Source organism: Ochotona curzoniae, unplaced genomic scaffold (genome assembly GCF_017591425.1).
Source record: "Ochotona curzoniae isolate NIBS_2020 unplaced genomic scaffold, NIBS_Ocur_1.0 scaffold_4701, whole genome shotgun sequence".
In the NCBI taxonomy this organism is placed as follows: Eukaryota; Metazoa; Chordata; class Mammalia; order Lagomorpha; family Ochotonidae; genus Ochotona; species Ochotona curzoniae.
This window is the reverse complement of record NW_024467122.1, coordinates 52,120,510-52,144,402: the sequence shown is the minus strand read 5'-3', so window position 1 is coordinate 52,144,402 and position 23,893 is coordinate 52,120,510. Positions and strand designations below refer to the sequence as shown.

The 23,893-nt window shown below is 33.7% G+C and overlaps 1 protein-coding gene across 4 annotated transcripts in view; it reads right to left on the bottom strand.

Annotated features, from left to right (window-relative positions):
- Positions 1-2,991: 2,991 nt before the first annotated feature.
- CTDSPL2 (CTD small phosphatase like 2) overlaps positions 2,992-23,893 on the bottom strand; it is a 71,004-nt gene continuing 50,102 nt past the window's right edge. For 3 of the 4 annotated variants that reach the window (XM_040969883.1, XM_040969880.1, XM_040969881.1), the window contains exons 6-13: positions 23,700-23,778; positions 22,942-23,053; positions 20,847-20,933; positions 10,284-10,346; positions 10,102-10,181; positions 7,313-7,439; positions 6,045-6,140; positions 2,992-4,861 (exon numbers count right to left, since the gene is read on the bottom strand). In XM_040969883.1, the coding sequence (XP_040825817.1) occupies positions 4,796-4,861; positions 6,045-6,140; positions 7,313-7,439; positions 10,102-10,181; positions 10,284-10,346; positions 20,847-20,933; positions 22,942-23,053; positions 23,700-23,778 (710 nt within the window). In that variant the 3' untranslated portion in view covers positions 2,992-4,795. Of the gene's footprint in view, positions 4,862-6,044; positions 6,141-6,171; positions 7,440-10,101; positions 10,182-10,283; positions 10,347-20,846; positions 20,934-22,941; positions 23,054-23,699; positions 23,779-23,893 lie in introns of those variants that run through there. The other variant, XM_040969884.1, reaches the window with a different exon arrangement.

Here is a 23,893-nt window from a genome sequence, read left to right as displayed (position 1 = left end):
ATACTTGTAAACAAAGCAAAACAAAAAAAAGCACTGTACAAATGTAAGTTCTTAGAAATTATATTGTTTCTTATGGCTGATAAAACATCATCAAAGAAAAGTGCTTCCATAAAAGTTTTATTTATCCCCACAACAACCCTGTGAGGTAGGGTGATTAGGGCATTTGAAGATGAGAAAACTAAATCTACATTACTTGTTCACGGCTATACTGCATAGTAAATAAGTAAAAATTGAGACTCTTAAATGTCCATGACTTTATATTGATTCATGTGGAAACAGGCAGAGAGAATATTAACTCCCCCCTACCTTAATGCCAAAAGGACACTGCCTTGAAAAATCCCATTTCAAAAGATGAAAGTAGTATTCCATTGCTTATTTCTACAAAGATTTATAAAATAAAAAAATAGTGAAATATCTTACAGTTTATATATATAATGGTCTCATTCAGGGACATGTCCTTCAGCTATGTATATGATCAACTATTCCAAGTCCTAGAAATGCAAACTCTAAAGTATGAAAAACAAAAATGGTATTGAGCAGTAGCCTCAATCGTCTTCATTATTCCTCCCTGTAATTTGAGTAAGGTTCTGTTAAATCTGGTCCCAATTAAAAAAAAAAAAAACTACTACAGATATGTCTGGTATACTCTTATTTTGTTGCCTACGCTCAAACCACTGTCATATTGAACAGGGCTTTTCCAAACCTGGCTAGTAGAACATGAGTAATGCAGAACTCTCAAGAGTTCCCTAGGGGTAGGCTGCAAGAATCTATTTTAAAGGCTCCTTAGAGCATTTCTAATGGACAGTCAGGCTTGAGAACCAATGATGGATCTGAAAATCCATCAACTGACTAGAACAAAATAAACTTGTTGCTTTATCTCTTTTTTAAAAAATATTTTAAACATGTGTTACATCATCCAGACTACCTGCCTGTGGGCAATTCAGGATACAGAGAAACATTTTATAAAAATGCATCCCAGTGAGTGAGTCTTGGATTCCAATAATAATTTAAATAGCATTTAAATATAAGATACTGAGTTTTGTGGTTCTTAAGTGTAGTTTACTGAAATTCCTAGCAGGCTTTCAAAATAGGGAAGATATGAAAAATAAATGATATAAGCATGTCAGCACTGAAAAAATAACTATACTGAAGAAATAGCTCATGAGAGGAATAAGAAAGTGAATGACAACCTAAGGCCTTTTGGCCCATACATTTTTGTTCCCAGTCCACTCTTCCCCTATAAGGGGAAATAAAATAAACATTCTTTCCTAGTTGCTTGGCATAGTTATTCGGTGTGTAACTACTAACTAAGTTAATTTAGATACACAAGATTAAAAGAGATAACAAATAAATACCTAGGAAGACAGCTTAGAAGTCAGGTCAGGAAACCTTAGCTAGCTAAAGATGTAGTATATAATACCATCATATTAGTACAATTAAATGAAGGCTTCAGTGTCCTTTACATTTCAGCTTTATGTGATTGACACAGACGTAGAAGAGAGCTGGTCCTTATGAAGAATTCTGTGCTCACTCGAAAGATTTGTAGAAATAATGAAATGTTTTCTTCATTGATGAGATGAAGTCTATTTTTCAGGCAAACTGATCTAACAGAAACACTGAGAAATGAACTTCTTTAAGAGGCTGAATGAAAGTAGTATTTAACTGAAAAAGTCATTGGCCAAATATAACTTTTTAAGAAAACCATTGTATGTTAATCCGCAAAAAAAAAAGAAGAAATATAAAAAACAATGTACACATTCATTTCACTGACACTGACAATTACAAGAAAATAGCCATTTATAGAAGTTACACAATGCTTTTAACAAATCCCAAATTTTTGGGAAACAGATAAAGCCATCAAGTAAATAAATATACATACTAGCTAATATAAAACAATTTATGGTTATGAATTGTCATCATTTCCCTCATGGGACCCAAGGAGAAATATGGTGATATAAATCTGATTAGAGCTACATATATTACATGAAATTAAAAAAACAACTGATCAAAATATCTTCTCTAATAATGATACAAATATTTAAAAGAATGCCTTAAAAGTCAGACATTTTATCACTGGAAATAGCACAGTTTTAATGCATACTTCAGAGCTATGACATATACGCAGGTTGTGTTTGCTGTGTCTCACAAGGTACCCATCTCTCCTGCACTTACTGTTGGTCAGTTTAAAATAGCTTGTGTTTCCTGTTTGAGCTGAAGGGATTTGGGCGCATATCAATTAGAAAAATACACACTTCCAGTCAACTAAATGGAAGTGCTTAACATTCATTTACCACCAGATAAAGGGTTAGGAAGATAAAACATTAAAGTAGAAGGAAGCTGTCTAAATTGCCTTTTTAACAAAATTATCCAAATAAAGTAATGAAAAAATGTGTGTACATATGTATATATATATATATACATATATTAATTTGCTCTCAAGAAAATTTTCTTAATTTCTTTATGGAAACTTGTTATGCTTGATTCATTTTTTGGTTGACTTGAGGACTCCCCTAGCACAGGACTGAAAATAACCTTACCATTGATAAATGATGATTGAATTTCTTTATTATTTAACTGTGCCCATAGGCACAATGGCATAGGTGCTTTTAATTCCCTTCGTTTTGGGAAAGCCCTTTGAGACTGTCTTTAACTAATAAGGAAAACTTTCAGCAATTATGATGCATACTGAAAGTTCAGATCTTGCAAAGGTTTTACTGCTTGAACATAATAATAAAGGGAGCAAGGAGAAATGTATCTAGGTTCACAATTTTGAGCAAGAGCATATGAAAAGGTAACATATGTACATTTTATTTCAAGAAAGACAGAAGACAAACAGCATAAAGATGCCCAGATGCCCTAAAGATAAATACATTTCAAAGATTCTCATTAAAATGAATCTGTAGTACTTTTTCCTGCAAACAAAATACCTTTCTTTAAAAAAAAAAAATCAGTATTCTGAATTGCAAATGCTTTTGCTTGGGTGTTTGGTTGTTTGCAGAAAAACTGCCATGATTATTATTTTTTTAATGAATAAGGAATTTCCACAAAACAGGCTTGCTCTACATGCTAAATTTTTAAACAGTTCAGTGACACAATATGCTAACTACATACACAACAGATAAGAAAACACTCAACCTGATGAAAAGTTAAAATCTTCATTAATACACTGAAAACTGACATAACTCATGCCTTTAAAATCAAAAATACAAAAAACTAAATGTCTTCCTAAAAAGATTTCCTTATTTTAAGGATTCATTTGAAAATGAAGCTGCATGTAATTTGTACAATCAGTTGTACAAGTAAACAGGTAATATACATAAAAAATTAACTGACATACTCCTCAATTATCAGTTGTCCACCTTTAATTTCCAATACTGTACTTTCTTAACAAGCATACAAAATATCAAACTTCTCTTTAGAAAAAGTGCCGTTCTTTGACATCCTTTACATAAAAACAGTCTGAGCCTGTGGCATGTCAATGCAGTTGAGAGGCAAAGCATACTAACTTTTACAAATTCTACCTTCCATAAAAAGCCTCCTGAAAAGGAGATTACACGCCACTATAAAAATATCAACCTCTTGTGGGAGCTGCATTAGAGAACCAAGGCTTGATGACTATTTTCACATAACATAGAAAACCACTATGAGAGCATATTAACTGCACTGGTGGCTTGGGAGTGTACTGTGCCACAGGATTATGCATAGCTACTGTTAGGTACCAAGCCTGTTACACAGTTTTAAACTGATTGTAACCGAGAGCATAACAGAGGTACTACCAGCCCATGCAAAAGAACTTAAAATACTGAGTCACTGTGCTGAATACTTCATTCCTGGAGAAAACCAAAGGCAGCGGTAACTAAAGCCCAACAGGTGACCAAACTCATTCTCCTCAAAGATTGGTGAACACAGTGAAGTCTGAGGTATACCTTTACCCATTAAGCCTGTGTGCCACTGCCAAGATATTACCATCTGGGAATAGACACTATCACAATGGTTTAAATCTTTTGTATATTAATCATTTGTATATTCTTTTCTACCCAGTCTCTTGATTTCTGAAAAGATTTCACCGACAGTAGAATATTACAGAAACAAAATATAAATGTATGTCTTTCTAAATGAAACTTACATAGACTAAAAGTAGAGAATATTTTTAAACAAATATACAATATGCAGGCAGACAAAGCAGGAAAACGGCCATTCAAATGTATAATAAAAAAACAAAAAACTGACTTGACTATTTCCAGAAAACTATAAAGCGCCTCAACTAAAAGGAATGCATAATGAAATTCTAATCTAATACAGGTCAAAAATGTAAAAAGGTTATAAACCTTAAACAGGAAAAATAAAACAACTTTTACTGGCCATTCCTGTTGAAATGAGAATCGTAAAGTAACAGAAAAGTGGCTACAAACCCACTTAGAGCACCAAACAGAGAGAAAATAAAAGTCCATTTTCATCTCTGTTATTATCATAAAATCCTGTGTGACTACAGGTCAAACTGCTGGTGGCAGAAACAGAATTCTTTATAAACTGCAGATGTCCTGTACATAAAAAAATTTCACTGGAGTTGCACTAGTTCTAAAGACTCTTCTGTTTTAGCCTACCTACTGTATGTATTCAATCTGAGATAAAGTCTCTTTCTGTAACCCTTGATTATTATTGGGCACCAAAGATAAGAAAAAGCAAGACGGGGTACAAAAATGCAAAATTTCAACAGTAATGGCAATGTTTCTTTGTCTTAGTCCAAAGGGTCCTGCATTCTCTCCCCCTTCAGTGATCTGACAAGTCTCTGTATTTAATCTGGGGGCAGCAAATCATGCAAGCGAAATCTGTCTCTGATGTGAGGTCGGACATCTTCATTCTGTGTGGGAAAAAAAAAAATTTTTAAAACCACATAAATTTACCTTCTTCCATATCTCAATCCTACCCTAATCAGAAGCCCACATGGGCATGCACCCCTCTCAACTATGTAAACATTAAAAATAATTAAAACAATAAACCACATAATTTCAAAAATAGAATCCTCATAACATTCTCACTTTACAGAAAAAGATATGCCACTACTTTACTGTACAACTGAACATCCCCCCCGGCCAAAAATAATCAGCCCTTTTTAGGTGGTCTCGATTGTACATTCAACCAACCAAAGATACAAAACACAGGGTGGAGTAAAAATTACATCTGTACTCCAAATTTATACTTTTTCTTCTCCCCCCTCCCGGACAATACAGTAACACAACTATTTACATAATATTTACATTGTAATACATATTACAAGTAATGCAATGATGACTGATAGGGTTTAAAGCTGCAGTTCGTGACACTGGCATCCTATAATTGGTACAAGTTCAAATCCCAGATGCCCTGCTTATGATCAAGCTTCCAGCTAATACAATTGGGAAAGCAGTAGAAGATCCTTCAAACACGAATAAAGGATGCAGGACAATGTGCAAATAGATGAAAAGATTTGAGCTTTCAAAGATTCTGGCATCTCTCTGACATCCTGGAACCAGTCCTCCAGGAATATCAAACATGAGTATACAAAGATCATACACAATTAATTTACAATTAGATTTTAAACCAAAACTTTGTTCATTAAACTTTTAACTTTCGATTAACAATTAAGTTGTAAGAGGCCAAAAGATAGGTAAAAGCATTCATTTAATTTACTTTCTAAGATCATTCTATAAATGAAGGAAAATAATTTCCTGAATAAAGTTTCAGTGAGATAAGCATCTATTCTAGATGAGAATTATGAAAATTAAATCCATGTCGCTTCTAACATGATGGCTTGGTGAATAGAATGAAAGAGCATAGTATAATTGTCACTATTAAAAATTTATATGCCTTTCAACACTGATGTGCTTAATTTTAATTTACAGGGTTTCAAAACACCCATACTCCTTTTTCAACTCTTGCCCTCATTTCCCTCTACAGTTGACTATTAAAATACCAATACATATAAAATGAAGAAATTGAAAAAGATGTTTCAATATAGCTAAGAAAAATACAATACAAAAATATAAACTGCGAGACAAACTTACCAGTTCTACAAGCTTCTCCAGAAATGGAATCAATTTTAGAAGTTCATTGTCATTTTTATCCATAAACCAGCTTTCTATAGGGATTCCATTAGAAAGCTGAAATGATAAATGAGTATTAAATGTTTTTAATTACATTTTATTTGGTATGGAAAGCACAAAGAAGATACAATAGATTTTAAGTAAACCCTAATCTAAAAGTTCTTATGAAAAAGAAGTCTCGAGAGTTGTCTTCGACAAGTCAATAGTGCAAGAAACAAAACAAAACAGAGCCTAATGTTTTTCAGTGTTGCATCTTGGTGTGCATAAAAGTAAACAAGAGCTTCATTAAATCAAGGTTAAGACATTATAACATTGCTGAAAACATATCTTCATTTACAAATCATTACTATACAGAACATCAACAGAAAGAATACACATTTTATTTATTCATGTCCTATGTTGTTCTAACAACTAGCATAACCTGAAACACAGCAGGAACTGAATCAAGACTCAATGGTACTTCTCTCAAGAAAAGTCTAAAAACAGGAATGCAAACCATGTTTGTTTGATAGCAAATAACACTTTTATTTTTAAATTTAGGCTAAACATTGTGTTTGAGATGGAGGACAGTTAAAATGACAGAATCTAGGGGAAAATTTTTTTAGCACAAATAAAAAACTAGACCTAAAGTATCATACACATTTCAGCACCATGCAGTTTTTCATTTTGAAACACAGGTGAAGAGAGTCTTGTCTCATCTATATCCTAATCCATTTCCAAGCTGTCCTACTCTGCTAACTTATCATGAAACAGAGAAATCGTCTCACACATGGACATAAAGTAAAATATATCTCTAAAAGATGGCTCATCTTTAGTTGTAGTTGCATTTCAAAGAAATACTGATGATACACCAACAAAATAGCCTAAGAAAATACTTCAAAAGATTAAATAGACTAGAAAAATATAGGTAAGCTAGTTTGAATCCTCAAACATGCGTATATTTAAATTACCGATTTAACGGCTGGTAGAAAAACCCAATAAACTGATAGAGATCTGTTCCATCTTGTTCATATTTACTACTTGAATGTTCTTTCATTTGTTTCATTCATAAAAGAAAATTTTCCACAGGGAATATACCAATTTGGCATTTCTAATTCTAGAAGATGAATCCCAGTTAGCTAAAGTCCATCACTGAAAATTCTGAGTGTTCTCCAGGGTATTCTGTTTGGTAGCATTTGTCTTCATTATGTTTTTTCCAATTTGAGTTTATTTAGCAATTCTATTCCTACCTGATAGGCAAAGGCTTGTGGTGAGTTGTCAATTATTATTGTTTTTGAAAGATCTCTTCCAAGTATATTTAAGTCTTTTATATAGTTTCCTTGTACACAAACACAATGTTCACGGAAAAGCCGATGCCTAAATATAAAAATAAAAAAATTAACTTAAAAAAACTCTAAGAAGTCCAACAAATACTGACTGAAACATTTACATATAACATATACCATAGTCTTTCAAATACAAATTATGTGCCTAGACTCCGGGCTACAGTTTTACTACAAAACTGAAACCACACCAAATAAAACTACTAATTCAAAACACTGGTTTATCCTGAACTGTTACATTGTGAAGGAGGATTTTTTAAAAATCTAAACTGTACAAACAAACAAAAATTGAAATTGCTTTTGTAATTTATTTACCCAGGACAGCTCAGCTCAGATGCAGCATCTGGTTGTCAGTGAGGTCCTGCTTTTTAACCAGTTTTCCAGATGGCTGGCTGAGGCACAAGGGGATAAAGAGTGACTTGCCCAAGGTCACACGGAAAGTCAGTGGTTAGCCCTTCACTGGAACCCCAGATCCTTCTGGCTCCCAGTCTTTTGCTCTAACCAGTATACCATACAGCCAGCCACCCTATTCCTGTACATGCCAGAATAGAAAATATAAGAGGGCTTTATTTTTTGTGTGGGCATTTTTTTAAAATTCCTTTTTTTTTTTTTTTTTTTGCTTGTTATACTCTTTGAGAAAAGGGCTGAGGGCAAAACATTCCATCATGTCAAGGTTATCTTTTTTTTATGTCAACGTTATCTTAAATGATGTAATTTTAAACATCTATTGAAAGTTTTATAATATTTATGTAATAGTAATTATATATTCACCATTTATAGTAAAAATGTTAGCCTGATATCACTAAGAATTAACAGACATACTGACTTTTTCACACTGAAATACCCTATTCTATACATTAATAGTTGGTAGTTTACCTTCCCTGTTTCTTAATCCCACTAAGTAAACTGATGGCTACAACCTATTCATATCATTAACTACATAGTTTTTAGCCACAAAATCTATCATTGTCAAAAAATTATTTTTATACTTCCCAACACACAAAAATTCAGATTGAAAGTATAAGAGGGGAATTCTACAGACAAAAGGTACTATACTTGATTAGCCCCCAGTTATAGGAAACGCTTTAATTTTAGTCAAGTGGCCATCTGCCTGTGGAAATTTAAAGGAATTTGTACGTTGAAATAAAAACAAGACTAGGGAGGTGCAGCAAGTAAACTCACTGTTGATTAGTGAAGATGCCTCTTCACTAATAGCAAACTCCGACAAGAAAAACCAAGTATGTAAACATTACAGTTACTTCAATTAAATAATACTAAAACTCCTCCAGTTTGTCAGCAACATTAAGAGCTGATAGCAGTGCTTGCTTTCCGTAGCACATACAATCAATAGCAAGTACTTCAAAATTTAGAAAAAAAAGTTATTATGCCAGCCATCTAACAGCAGATCCTCCATGCCAACAAACTGTACTTTAATTTACAGGACTGAGATTACAGGAACTTCTCAGCATCTACCTTGTTACTAATACAGATAATCTCTACAAATCTCTAACAAATGCAGTATCTATCCCAAAAACCTTTCTTCCTTAAAGTTTTCTGAAATGCATCTAAAAGTTTAAACTCCCAAAGGTGTAGATTTCATAACTTTAGTTGATTTTGTAACATATTGTAATAGCACAAGTATGATCTGTTTCCCATTAAAATGAACTCTACAAAAGGAAAGGGCTTGTGCTGCTCAGCACTGCCCTCTGGAACATTAGATACGCTGAACAGAAATCTTCAGAATCCTTGACACTGTCAAAGCAAAACCATTTGTATGCTTTTACTAAAGTCAGTTAAAATGACAATAAAGAACAATATACTTTTGTATATACTTTTGTGCATGCTGGTAGTTTAGTTACAACCACTCGATAATAAAATTGCTAGTCATACTTTGGAATTTTTCACAGACTGACAATATGGGGGAAAGTATTCAAGAAAATTAATATGTAACTACTGAAGATTTTATGAGCCTTCTTTGTCACCTTTTTAAACTCTAGGTCAAAAAATCAAAAAGTTAACTCCTGATACTTACAAAATGTAGAAGATTGCTTCAGTCTTAATATTTAACTTCAGTTGACAAAATTAATGGAGCTTAATTTTCAAACTATTTTTTAAAAATCACCCATCGTACATCTGCCTAACCAAGGAACACTATCTGCTGGCTGGGCACATAAACAATTGGGTCCAGATCAGGATAATCCAAATGATTAAATATTTTATTGTTTCTGACTGGGCTTGTGTTAACATTTCTTTCCATGTTAAATTTTGTGTTGAAAGGAAAAAAGCAAGAGTTTTTTCTGCTGATAAAACTTTTACTTATCTGTACTGTTAAAAAAAAAAAAAGTATTTTGGCATGCATTATCTCAAAGACTTATGGAAATGAAGCATCATGCACACAGTAAAAAAAACTACACAAGCACACCCATCTCCCTCCAATCCCAAAGAAATGAGGATATAGATGTCACAGTAAATCAATGCATTTTTAATTTTTGTATCCTTTAAAGAACGTCTGTCTACAGTTATCAGGAACTCTTAAAGAGTTTTGGGACTTTAAAAATTCAGTTATTTTCATCATTCAATACAATGAATTTCTGTATGTACAGCCAACTGAAAATGGCCATTAAAACTAAATAGAATCATAATAATTTCATAGATCAGTGTGACAGACATTTCCACTATTTCTTAATTAAATTTACCTGACCAGTTGCTTTTTAGGGTCTAGTATGTTCAGTAACTTGTCTGCATACACCTTCTTAGAAGCAGTAAAAAGAATGATCTACAAATTCAGGGGAAAAGAAGTAATCATTATACATGATCTAAAAATGGGTACCATAATGAATAATTTAATCTACATATGTTATTAACAAAGAATGTTTACCTCATACATCTGAGACATTCGTTCCAGGAATTCCCTGAAGAATGGTCTTAACCTCACATAAACCTGAAGAAATACAAAAACAGAATTCAGCAAACAAATATAAAATAGAAGCAACTCATTCTTATGGTGTATTCTAATGGAATTAAAAATTCATATTTTAAAGTAACAGAAATTTTACTAAGTTCTATTCAAACCAAATACATTTCACATAGAAATCACTTCAAGCAATCTAAAAGTAGGGTAGTTATTGCTGTAATTATTTCACTTTTAATAAATAACAGTTTATAATATTAATAGTATTTCATTGGAATATGATTTTAATAAACATTTAAACTAAAAATGAAAGTTTCCCTCTGAGATTTCTGATCCGCCAATCAGCTCCATCTTCCAGCCAGGTAGCATCCATCCAAATATTAGGCAGGCTGTGTGTTCACCTCTAGCTGACCTGTCTCAATGACCTTCTCAGTAATTACTCAAAATTGATTCTTCTTCTTCACTTACTAAAATACTTTGTAATTCTATTAAGGTAAATAATTTTCAAGATTATGTCTGGATTGTTGATTTTAATAGCTGATTTTTCAAGTATCACTCTAGTGATTGTACATTTGGAGACTCAGATAAGACACCCAGATTTGTACTGTTGGGTTACTTCATTTTAAAAATCTAATAGTCAAATATATCAGTTCTCAAATTCTGTATCTACAGCCTTATACACATTGTTTTCTTATTTCTGCATTTGTGTTTTTGCTTATATTTAATGCAGTTCTTGCAACATACATACCTCAGTATTCAAAAAGCACAGAAATCTAAGCCATGAGCAACCACTAAAACTATTTACAAAGGAGTCTGATTCTCTAAGTTATATTCATTTTATGTGGCATTTTAAGAAAACCCCATTTGGCAAGGTAGTTAAGATGGACCCATCCCATATTAGAGTAGCTAGGTTCAATTACTGGGATCTAGTTTCCCACTCATTAGTACCCAGGGAAGCAGCAAGGGAAGACTTAAGTACTTAGGTCTCTGCCATCAATATGGGACACCTGGAGTTGGTATGGTTCAACATGGCCCAGACCTAGCTGTTGTGTGTATATGGGGAGTGTGCATCAGCGGATGGAAGTTAATGCACCTCAGATAGCAATACATTTACTGAACCAGATTCCAATCTAAATTTAGTGGTATTTAATTTCTAAGTCCATACACATTCACACAGAAATGTCTCTATGACAAAATCCCATCCTGGTATAAATTTTCATGGCAAAATGGGTAAAGCATGCAAAGGATTCTTGGAGATTAGGAATTATGTTTTAAAAATCCAATTCTCAAAGTCCTAAAAGCATAAGATAATGCTAAACATATAGTAGCTATTTTTGAAAAATCTGTTGAGTAAACAAAATAGTTATCTAAAGTTAAGGGGATATAGACAAATGAGGAAAAAGCAAGCATTACTATACAAATATTCAATTTCCTTGAGAACTGATCACTTATAGAAGACAAATTTTGAATAACTTAGTATACTAGATTCTGTCCTTATTTCATGAACAGGACAGCAGTTCACTTGTTTGTTTATAATTCCTTTAAATGGGCATTTTTAATTTCTGGACAATTTTGAAAAATCATATATCCTACCTCTTAGCAAATAACAATAGCCAGATGCTCACTATACACTATAATTTAAGATGAAGTGCAAAAAAGCTAGAGTGGTTCTTCTAATCACCTTAAACTTTATAGCTTGAATTGAAAACCACACATACCTTACTGGTTTGGTAAGCCAAATGATAGTATAAATACATTACCACTTTATTGGCAAGATCAAGCTTATTATCTTTGGGTCTTTTCAAAATAAAATTAAGGTTAAGAAAAGCCCATCTAGTCTGTCAGTTTTTTCAATGAAATACCAAATCAAGATAAATGCTAAACTTTGAACCATTTAAATCTTCTGTTTGTTGGTAAGGCTTGTACCTTTCATAACTTAAAAACCAAAAGCATTTTATTTTTACATGTGTATAAAGACTTCTTTCATATTCTTACTATTGCTTACTCCATACCATAAACTAAGATATGCAGAACCTCTAAAATTTGGGATTGCTTCCTATAAACACAATAAATTTCTAATAAAAATAGAATACTCCCACTCATTTTACAAACATACTAAGTAGAACACTGTTCAAAGGTCCAATTTTGAACATTTCCCAACTTCCTATACAGTAACTTCTATATTAGGTTACAATAATTTCATTATGCACTTAATGACTTTATTTAAATACAGCATATATCTTAAATTTGACATTGTTTTCAAAATGCATTTGTTCACTGGGAGTGAAAAGTAACACTAAAGATGGGGAAATATAAGAGTTTTCTTTACTGTGAAAAAAGATTAACTGCTAGCTATAAAAAGTTCCTATCCTCAAAAAACATACTGCTACCTAATTAGAAAAGTGCTTTAATATTAAAAGACACAGGCAGAGACAGCTGGTTAGTGAAGAAAATAATGTAGAAAAGTGCAATGTAACAAAGCAAACAAGTCTGGAATTAATGGCAGCAAAGGGTTCCGCCATGAGATGCAAAAGCAAAATCTCAGAAACAAGGGCAGAAAAAGCAACACAAGCCAGATGAGTTTAAATGATCTATATTAAAGGTAAGTATGAGCATAGGTATATAAACGGAAGAAGCAGTAAATACTGTCTAGTATGAACAATAAAAGAACATGTGTAAGCTATATACAAGTGAGACTACCAATACTGTATTAGGTCAGATACATAAATATGTATGTACATGTATACATAGGTATGCCTCAACATACTTCAAAATCCATCCGCCAATGTCATTATCTCCACTTATTCTCTCTTACTTTCATACAAAGATCCCTGTACTATTTCAGTTTTTCTATATCTCTTAGTAATTACAAACCATTCTTAAACTGCATTCTTCAAAACTATAATTTTTTAAAGGCCAAATCATCCATTTCAGCCTAGTAGTTATTCTGTCTATGCTACACATAGTTATAATGTGCTCCCCGCTGCTCTGCTTCTGATCCAGTTCCCTGCTAATGGTCCAGGAAAGCAGTAGAGGATGGCCCAAGTCCTAGGGCATGGGAGACCTGAAAAAGCTCTTGGCTCCTGGCTTCAGACTGACCCAGTGGTCAGTCTCTTCTTCTCTAACTGTGCCTTCCAAATAAAAGTAATTTTAATATATTAAAAAGTGCATATATGTATATATATTTATTACTGTAAAATGGAGATTTAACAGTATGTTCATTATGCAAAGCCTAACAGCCTATTACAATAATATATGCCAAACAGCGACAATGGAGCTAATCTTACATAATCTGCTGTGGATATTTACATTTTATAAAGAAAGCAATGGATATGTAAGAAGAATCTACATCAACAATACAAAAATGCTAAACAGCCTGTATTTTCTTTGGTGTTGAGAAAATCACAATTTCCTATTAACTATATACAGATAGTACTAATAGCCCAATAATGAAGAGCTAGATTTAATTTAAAATATTCATTGAAATATCAATCCACAAAAATAGTGATCATAAATTGTGTATGCTAAAGCCCATCTAAATCACATTCTACACTCAGGAATTTCTAATTATCAAACCTTAACCTAACATCATAATTTTAACAGCACTTGAAACTTCCTAGCTTTGCTTAAAAAGTCACCCAAAGACAGTTTCAACTGATGGACAACTGGCTAAGAAAAAATACATATCTTACATGTCCATCTTTTCAGAAAAAAAATCTTTAAATATCTTTTAAAACTCAAATATGGTCCAAGCATTGAAAAATTAATATTCTTGATATTTTCCCTATGATATACTCTTAATTCACCATATACAGCAACAGATTAGAAACATGTTACGTTCAATGGGACTTAACCACTTTTGAGTATGACGTGATTTCTTTAAAAATGAAAGATAGGAGCGGGCATTGTGATCTAACAGGTAAAGCAACTGCCAGAAATCCCATACAGGTTCAAGCCTGACTGCTGCACGTCTAATGCAGTTCCCTGCTAATGTGCCCAAGTAAGCAGCAGAGGATGGCCCAAGTCTTTGGACCCCTGAACCCACGTGGGAGATCCAGAAGCAGCTCCTTAGCCTCAGTCTCACACAGCACAGGCCAGTGCAACCAGTTGGAGAAATGAATCAGTAAATGGAAGATTTCTTTCTGTCTACCCCTCTCTGCAACTCTACTTTTCAAATAAATCTTTAAAAATGTAAACATAAAAGATGACTGTTGAGTTCCAGTTTTTAATTTAATAAGCAGCAGAAACTAGCAACACTGTAGAATGTGAAGAATGAGACTACAAATATCTTACTATTAGTGGACATACAGGTATAACAAAATGGCTTTGCCAGTTTTTTAACCCTTAAGTCTACTTAAGTGTCCTCATGCATAAAATGGATATGTTAACAGTCGCGACCTAATAGAGCTGCTACCAGGATTAAAGAAGTACCTGGCACATTTAAAGTGCTAACCTGTTAAGTATCATTATTATCATCCCCCCAACTCACTGATTAAAAAAGAAACAGTGGAAGGAGTGTGAGCAAAACTAGGCATCCTCAATGCTACAGGTACAATACGTACCTGTGGAAGTGGAAAGTACAGTCAACTTTTGACACCGTCTTACTATCGATACTTAAGCACAGACACAAAATCTAATCCTTCTCTAGGTAGGGGGTGAGTGCTCTGGTGGCTCTGTGGAAGTATCAACAACCTTTGGGTACTTTTTACAGTTTTACTTCACAAAATTCTAACAGGTAGTAGATGCTGGAGTAATATTTGTGCATCAATGAATCTGGAGGTAAGCAGATAGGTTAAATACTAAACCGTCAGAACCAATAAAAACAAAAATGAGATACAGGAATAACAAAAATTCTATAAAGCCTTACTCTTAAAAAGAAATAAATTTGAAGAGTTGGATAAAGTTTAGATTAATGCTAATCAAATTATGGTACACAAAAACATAAATTTCATTAAGCAGCTATATACATACATAAGAGGATATCTCAAAAAGTTGTAGAAAATAGAATTAAAAGTAATATATGGGACAGGTAATTTTTGCATGGTGTGTTAAGCCCTCACTGATGAACCCTCATTCCATATCAAAAAGCTTGGTTCAAATTCTACCTACTCTGAGCTTCCAGATTCTGCTTTCTGCTTAACATGCCTGGAGGGCTGAATCATGGTTCAAATATTTGGCTCCTGTAACTCCTGTGGGGAGTCAGGAGCGGAATTCTGGGCTCTTGCCTTTGGTCTGTTCTATTCTGACTTACTGCAGGCATTTAACCGAAGAACCATTGGCTGCAAGATGGATCTTTCTCCATTTCTAACTTTCAAACAAATAAATCTTTAAACAAGCAAGCTAATAAAAAAATGTATATGCTGCTACACAAAAGTGAAGCCCAGAAGTTCACAGAAATGTGTATTATTGAAAGTTAATGCATAAATTTCAAAACGTTCTGCACGAAAATAAAAAAATCCATTTTCCATGAACTTTCTGTAGTTTTATATTTAAACACATACATGTGTTTGTGAGTATACATAAAACATTCATTGTGCTTATATTAACTTTAGTTATTCTTAAAGGAAAAATGAAGTCATTTTTATCTTTATAAAACTGTTGCCTAGGGCCCAGTGGCATGGCCTAGTGGCTAAAGTCCTTGCCTTGAATGTGCCAGGATCCCATATGGGCACTGGTTCTAATCCCAGCAGCCCCGCTTCCCATCCAGCTCCCTGCTGGTGGCCTGGGAAAGCAATAAAGGACAGCCCAAAGCCTTGGGATCCTGCACCCATGTGGGAGACCCAGAAGAAGCTCCTGGCTTTGGAGGCTTCATATCGGCAAAGCACCGACAGTTGCAGGCACTTTGGGGAGTGAATCATCAAACAGAAGATCATCCTCTATGTCTCTCCTGTCTGCACATCCAACTTTGCAATAAAAATAAATCTTAAAAACAAAACAAATCAAAACAAGAAAACCTGCTGCCTAAAAATCTAACTGCAGATTTCAATGGAATAAAATCTCTAATTTGATATGCTTAGTAATCTACTGTCAGCCTATTAAAATGTATGGGATATTTGCAGCTATTAAACAAGAAGTGTATTCTTGCTCCCATTAGTTAAGGATGCTTTTCTCACGAACCGCTCCTAATTTTAAAAAGATGCATTTTAGACAATTTCCCATTAAATTTTGTTTTTTAAGAAGTAGAGAACTATGTAGGTTTTATTTTTTAAACCTAGAAATTTAATAAAGCAATAACTGTGATGAAAAATTGGTACTAATGATATACTATATTTTCTAGTTAAGGGTAGAAAGATACAGTATTTTTAATATTCATCTAACTAGCAAAGCATTATTTCCTACCAGTTACAATATTACTTTATTCCCAAGCTACAATATTACTTTTATTCTCAATACTAAGTATCCACAAATCCCAAATGTGCACAAACACTATTTTTGCAGAAAATCACTACACTTTAAGAATCCTAACAATAAAACACTTATTAGGCTGAAGTATAATTTTAAATTAGAATTTAAGAAAAGAGAAAACTTAATCAGGTATTTACATCACAATTCTTCATTTACATGACTGTTTTTCATGGCGCAAAGATGAAGCTGACTTTTCTGGGAAAGACTAGAGAGGAAACAAGCTACTAACCCTTTAATTCCCTTTTTCAGTGATATATAAAAAATTAGCCTAAGTTCTAAGATTCCCCCTACAGCCACCCCCAAATAATAAGGGGCAAGAGGCAGAGTTTTACTATCCATGATTCCCCACCCACCACTTCCTGCTTCTCCTTTTTCCAGTGACAGCAACCTATACTAATAAAACAAGACATCTCTACAAGTAAGTTCCCTACAGGATCCTCTATCTGTCCTTGAGTGTTTACCACAATCTGAATGCTGGACTCCTAACCCAAGGCTAATTTTACTCATCCTCAGAAAGTCTCTGACTAGCTAAAATTTTATTGGTGAACAGAGTCAAAAATCAGATGCCCCTACCATACTTTACAGAATGAGGAGTTGGACAACACAGTTTGGCTGCACTGTGGTGAAACATATGAGGTATCTTCTTTTTGTCTTCAATCAGCCACGTTTGGGCTGAGTAGTTCTATTACTTCTTCAAAAAACTGAGCTCCAGTTCTTGATGGAGACAGAGGAAGGTCATTGAGGAGGTGGTTCAGCTCAAGAGCTAATTGAAAAATGTCTTTTGATTCAGTCCTGCTTGTGGATAGAAGTCATCTTCTGGATGGAAGAGGGAGTGAGATGACCTAGAGTCTTGAATTGGTGGATCTGCAGGAACAGAAACTAAATACAGTGGAGACCTCTTAACTGAGTGACACCACGAGAGGGATTTCCTGATAATGTGTCAATATAAGATAAATATAAACATGTGCATTGAAGTGATCGTGCACTTGCTTTTCCAGATATCAAATGCATCTGCACCATTTCATGAATGGTTCCCCAATAACTAATTACAAAACAATTTCTAGAAAAAGCACCAATTTAAGGAAAAAACTAATTCAAACAAAAATGGCACTTTGTGCCATCCCCTCACTTTAAAAAAATTTTTTTGAATGACCTATTTTCCTATACAAAAATAATGTGTCTACTCTACTTTTAGGTTTTCCTCACCCCCTAAAGAAATAAAATTGAAACACACTGAAGTCACTAATTTTAAGTTGACTAATTCACTGATTAAAAATTCCAAGGCTTACATCAGGAGAATTAAATCAAGCTTATCCCTATTTATCAATCAAGAGAAGAACATGTATCATGAAACTGGGCAATCAGTCAATCTTTAAATGTGAGTAGTGGCAACCTCAAATTTCCCTCATACTTTGGGAAGGGGGAGAACACTTCAGTCCACAGAAAATTACCGTGGATCTAATTTAAATATTTTATGTGTAAAGAAGAATTCTGATAAACATTTGCTTACTCCCCCCCTAGAATTTGAATGTGTAAATTTACTGTATATACTCTCTTAATTATTAGACCAGTGGTCAACAAACTATGGCCTGTTGGCCGGACTCGGCCCATCACCTTCTTCTGTAAGTAGTCTCGCTGGGTCACAGCCGTGTGTTTCATTTATGCGCTGTGCTTACTTTCATACTGCAGTGGCAGACAAAGTAGTTGCAAAAGGGACTACAAAACCTAAATCATAAACTGAATTTTTTTTTAAAAAAAAGTCTGCCAACTCCTGATTATTACTACTAAAATGTATGTAGTAAAAAGTTCATACTTTATTTTGAGTAAAAGAAAAATAAAAATAAATAAATAAATTCCAAGAAGATACTTTATCTAGTTTTGACTCAGATGAAGTTGATCCTATCTTAACATTCAGAGTATATGTTACAGAACTGACATACTCATGATAAATGGTATGGAACTGTACACTTTAACATGGTCAACTGTTTTATGTGAATTTCATCTTAGTAAATTTTTTTAAGAGTATATACAGTATTTTACAGGTTTTCTATCTTTAATTGTGCCACATTATAGTATAGTGGTTAAATATGTAAGTTACATCTTACCTAATAATGTGGTTTCTCCAAAATCTCTTAGACCATCTCAGACCCTTGTGTATATTTCTTCTTTGCCAGTAGATGGAGACAACACCACTGAAAGTTTAAAAGACATCATTCCCTGTTTAAAGGGAGCTTGCTGGTCTGAAAACTAGGGGAGCCCTAACCCAATGATTTCTTCAATTAAGTTTAAAAAGCAGACAGAATGATATGCCAAAACGAGAAATCCAATGTAAGGTATCCAATATTAACTACGGGCATCCTCAAAAATTTACTGAAGGGAAACTAAACTCTGAATCATAATCAATGTAGTAATTTCTATAGTTTGGAAGACTCAAACTTCTGTTCTTGACTAATGTTTAGGTAAGATAATTTATTTCAGTTTCAGAAAGTGTATCTCAAAATACAGAAGAAAAAGGTTTCTTAATCCCACAGAAGTAAATGCAGTACACGTACAAGAAATAAAACTTTTTATTAGCCATATGCACTGCAAGAAGCTATTCAGACAACTATCTAGATCCACATGAAATACTAAAGAATTTTAAAAAGAAGAGTTACAGCAGAAATGGTGGAAGCAAGAAGAAAAAAAAAAAAACCTTGATTTTGTTCATACTAAAAAGAAATGCTCATAAAGGGAAGAACCAAATTTATCTTTCCAGGTTTCTTTTTCCACTATGAAAAAAATTATATAAACAAACCAAAAACCATCCATAAGAAATAAATCCCAAATCCAGAACATATATAAGAAGTCAGCTCAAAATCTTGGCCTATATTTTCCAAATCAGCTTTCCTTTCCAAATTCAAAGCCCTAATATCATTTTTTTCAAACATAATCTTGCAAAAACCCTAAATTACTGAACTGAAAAGAGAAAACTAAGGTATTGCTATACTATTTATTTGCCACACAGTCCTGTCCTAGAAGCAAACTAAACAAGAGCAACCTATGGGGGGGGGGGGGAACATTTGCTTTAAACCAAACAACCAGAAAAAAAAAATTTTAAGAATTCTTTCTTTAAGACATATTTTGCGTGGCCTCTAATTATGTGTCATATGTAAGATGTATACATTAAAAGAAACATGATTATAGTATTGAACTAGAACAGATAGTGATGCTAAATAAATCCTTCTTAGAATTCATTGCTAGGTGAACCACAGACTTCTAACTCTGAAATCTTGATTCCTGTGAAACAGCAACTACTATATGCCAAGAAAATAACCACATTCTGTCTTGCAAGAGCACATAAACAATCGTAAGCATCTTCCCTAACCACACGTCAAATGCTTGACAACAAACTTCTGAACTTTGCCCCAATCCTTCAACAACTACTTTGTATGATAGTCAACGCTTATTAAATAACCACCAAAATAGAAAAGTAATTTGTAGTTTTTCAAAGCACATTCACTCATATTACTTAATTAAATGTTGTAATAGGGTGACCATAAATCTGTGATAAAATTAAGGCCAAGACACATAATCCACAGAGAAGTCATTTGCAATTTGCACTGTTACCTGTCCATCAGCACAGATGAGGGAGAGAAATGCCCATATCTGAATTCTTAAAGCAGTAACTAGAGAGTGACCTGGAATTCTGTGATTAATATAAAAGAGGATCTACCAAACTGAAATGTTATGGACCATACTAGTACGACTACTAGTACTACTACTACAACAGAAAATAAAAATGACCAACAAGGAATGAGTTTTCTGTTATATTAATTGTTTCAAAGCACCAAGTGTTATTAACCTGGCAAGTTCCACTTGAGGATCTATGTCAGTGCTTCTGCCTCCACCTGCTGGCAAACAGATAATGAAACTAGCAGAGACCATGGTGTGAGAAAAGCATTTTTTTGGGTAGAAAAATTAATAGTCCATGTAATTAAGTAGCATGATGCTACTAAAATACTGATGAAATCCATTAACAAATCTACAGAAAATAAATATTTAAATGTCACACAAAAATTACAAAAGTTTCTTGATTCATAAAGGTACCTAATAGGCCAAAAATCAAATTTAAATTGTTTTAATTACCTGGTAAATGACATCTTGGAAAAGTACTGGAAAAGTAAGTGCTGCGTCTTCTAACTCATTCAGACTACAGTGTACTAGTGTTTCATCCTTAAAATAACAAAAACACATTAAATGAAATAATACATAAGAAACTTCAAAAGATAATTTCATGTATTCTTAACTAAAAAGTTATATGAAAGCAACTATCCTATGAGATTTCACAGTTACAATACGTTCCTTCTATGGCACAGAAATTTGACACGGGATGTTCTAATGTCAGTGGTTTCTAAGTGCAGTTCCTAGATAGGAAGCCAGATGAACATCATAGGGAAACTAGTTAGAAATACAAACACAAATATTGCAGCTCCAGTTCTGATGATTCACAACCTCTGAAGGCAGAACTGTAGTTTGGTACATTCTTCAGGATTCTGACAACTGCACTAGTTTGACATTAGTGATAGGAGTTATGCGGTTCCCAATTCTCTGCTGAAACAATGTGTATGCTTTGTTTTTGTCCACAACTAGCAAATACAAGTTCATAATCTATTTTTAATCTACTGTGTTCATATAACTTCTTATCCTAAATTCTTATATAGTATCTTACTTTAAGAACAGATGCATTCCATCTCATGTAATGTTTGACTACCTAGCACTTGACAAAAATTTGTCATCTTCATTATCAATCCTGTTTTCTTATTAACAAGAAAAGCAAGCATCACACAATCCAAGACAGGTACAAATATTTATACTTCTCAAATCCTGAAAGCCTTAAGACAGAGGGCTTTCATTAGTATCATATAACAGCATTTATTTACTTAAAACTGCAATAACAATTTCTAAAAATTTCAATGCATATAAGTCCAATTAAAATGTAATTCAAGCATTCATATCTTATGTTTCTATATCTAATAAGTGGAACTTTCTTAAAAAACATTTTATTGTATTTTTATTGGAAAGACAGATACTGAGAGAAGGAGAGGCAGACAGGGAAAGATCCTCTATCCACTGGTTCACTTCCCAAATGGCTGCAACAGCCAGAGCTGACCCAATCTGAAGGGAGGAGCCAGGAGCCTCCTCTGGGTCTCCCATGGACTCAGCCATCCTTTTACTGCCCTTCCAGGCCACAAGCAGGGAGCCAGGATTAGAACAAATGGCCACGTGGGATGACTGCTCTTGAGGGTGAGGATTAGCCTGTTGAGCCATTGTGTTGGCCCTGCCTGGGACATATTTTTTTAACCTTTAGTTAAAAATGGAGACGTAAAGAGCAAAATACACTCTAGATAGGGTTCATTTCTTTCTAAGAGCATATCAGACTACACACTTCAAGGTATTCTCTTCTCTGACAACTAAGTCATAACTAATTCTATTTTATCTTCAGCTATAATAAAAAAGCTTATTGGTATGAGTAATATGCAAAAACAAAAATTTTAAGTAAAGGAAAATATCTGGCATATGGTTTAACTCACTGAGGCCCAAATTGTATTTGGTGCTATAGGGAAAGTTGGCGGGGAAGGGGAGTAAAGGGTGTTGAATCTAAAATTTACACACGATTCTAATACAATACAACTAAAAACAAATAACATAGGTTGTGGGTGTATGGCTGAGAGAATACATTTAAATAAAATTTAAAAAACAAACCAGTGACTGGTGTGTGCACAGTACGGTAAGTGACCGCCTGCAGGAAGAACATCCCACATGGGCACCAGCTGAAGTCCCAGTTGTTCCACTTCCCATTCATCTCCCTGCTTGTGCCTTGGGATCCTGTTCCAATGTGAGAGACATGGAAGAAACTCCTAGCTTCAGATCAGCTAAGCTCTGGCCGTTGCAGTGATTTGTGGAGTGAATCAGTGGATGGAAGATTTCTTTCTGCCTCAACTTTCTCTCTATAACTGCCTTTCAAATAATAAGTAAATAAATAAAAATTTTAAAGTACAAGTTAAAAGTCTACTTTATTTTTCAAATAGTACCTGACACCAGCCAAATTGAGGAAACTAGCCAGTACTGCTTAGAGAAAATGTGGGTTGCTACCTCATCTACTTTTAGGTACTGGAGAATATTATTCTAAGAATTATTTGAATTCCTTTATTCTCATTCCTTTACAGAGTCATAAACATACCAGGTCTAAAACTAGAGAGAACTCTGGTGTGCTTCTCGTTTTCAATGGAAGAGCAGGTTTCCTGTTAAGCTGTTCTTCTGTCAGTGGTGGAACATGTTTGATGAAATAATAGCTATAAGAAGATGTTCAACACTGTTACTTTTAAAAAACAGTACTACCAATTACTAAATTCAGAACATTTAAAAACCATCAATAACAGTTTCTGGCTGCCACATCCAGGAGGGAATGGGAAAAAAACATTTTGCTTACTAAATTTATAAAGCATGTAAGTGAGAGAAAATACAAATGAGCACCCTGTCACCTGTTAAAAGTGTATACAGGTAATATGCTTTTTTTTTCATTTTAATTTTTACTTTAAATTCTGAATTTTGTCGTTTAATTGTAGAATTAAATTATAGAAATAAATTATAGAGTCTGGGAACTCCCACTCCCCCATAATTCATGGTAATATGCTCTTTACAATATACATGCTCCTCCCAACAATAAATTTATTGTGAAAGTGAAAATATCTTTAGTAAAAAATGCAATTATACTCCCAATATGCCAGATATCATAGCTTAGAAATGCAATGTTGACAAGAGTATTGGCTGTTTACTATAATAATCACTGAATATGATATTTCCTGTATGTTTACCATATAGCTGAAAAATTTTAAGCAGAACCAACGTAAATCAGGTATCAGTCTGTATATCATTTAACCACCTTTATATATTCACTTTCATTATCCTGCAAAAAGTAAAAAAAGAAAACAAACTTACGGGTCAAATACTTCCCAGTCTTCTTCATAGGTGGCCTCTGAATGCGTTGATGTATAACCACTCTCTGGATTTACTGGTGCTATTTAGAAAGAGGAAAACAAAATATTATTTTTACCAACTTAATGTTCCCTGTGAAGTAAACATTTTTACTGCCTCTACATAGCATGATCTTGAAGTTCTGTATATTTTAGGAT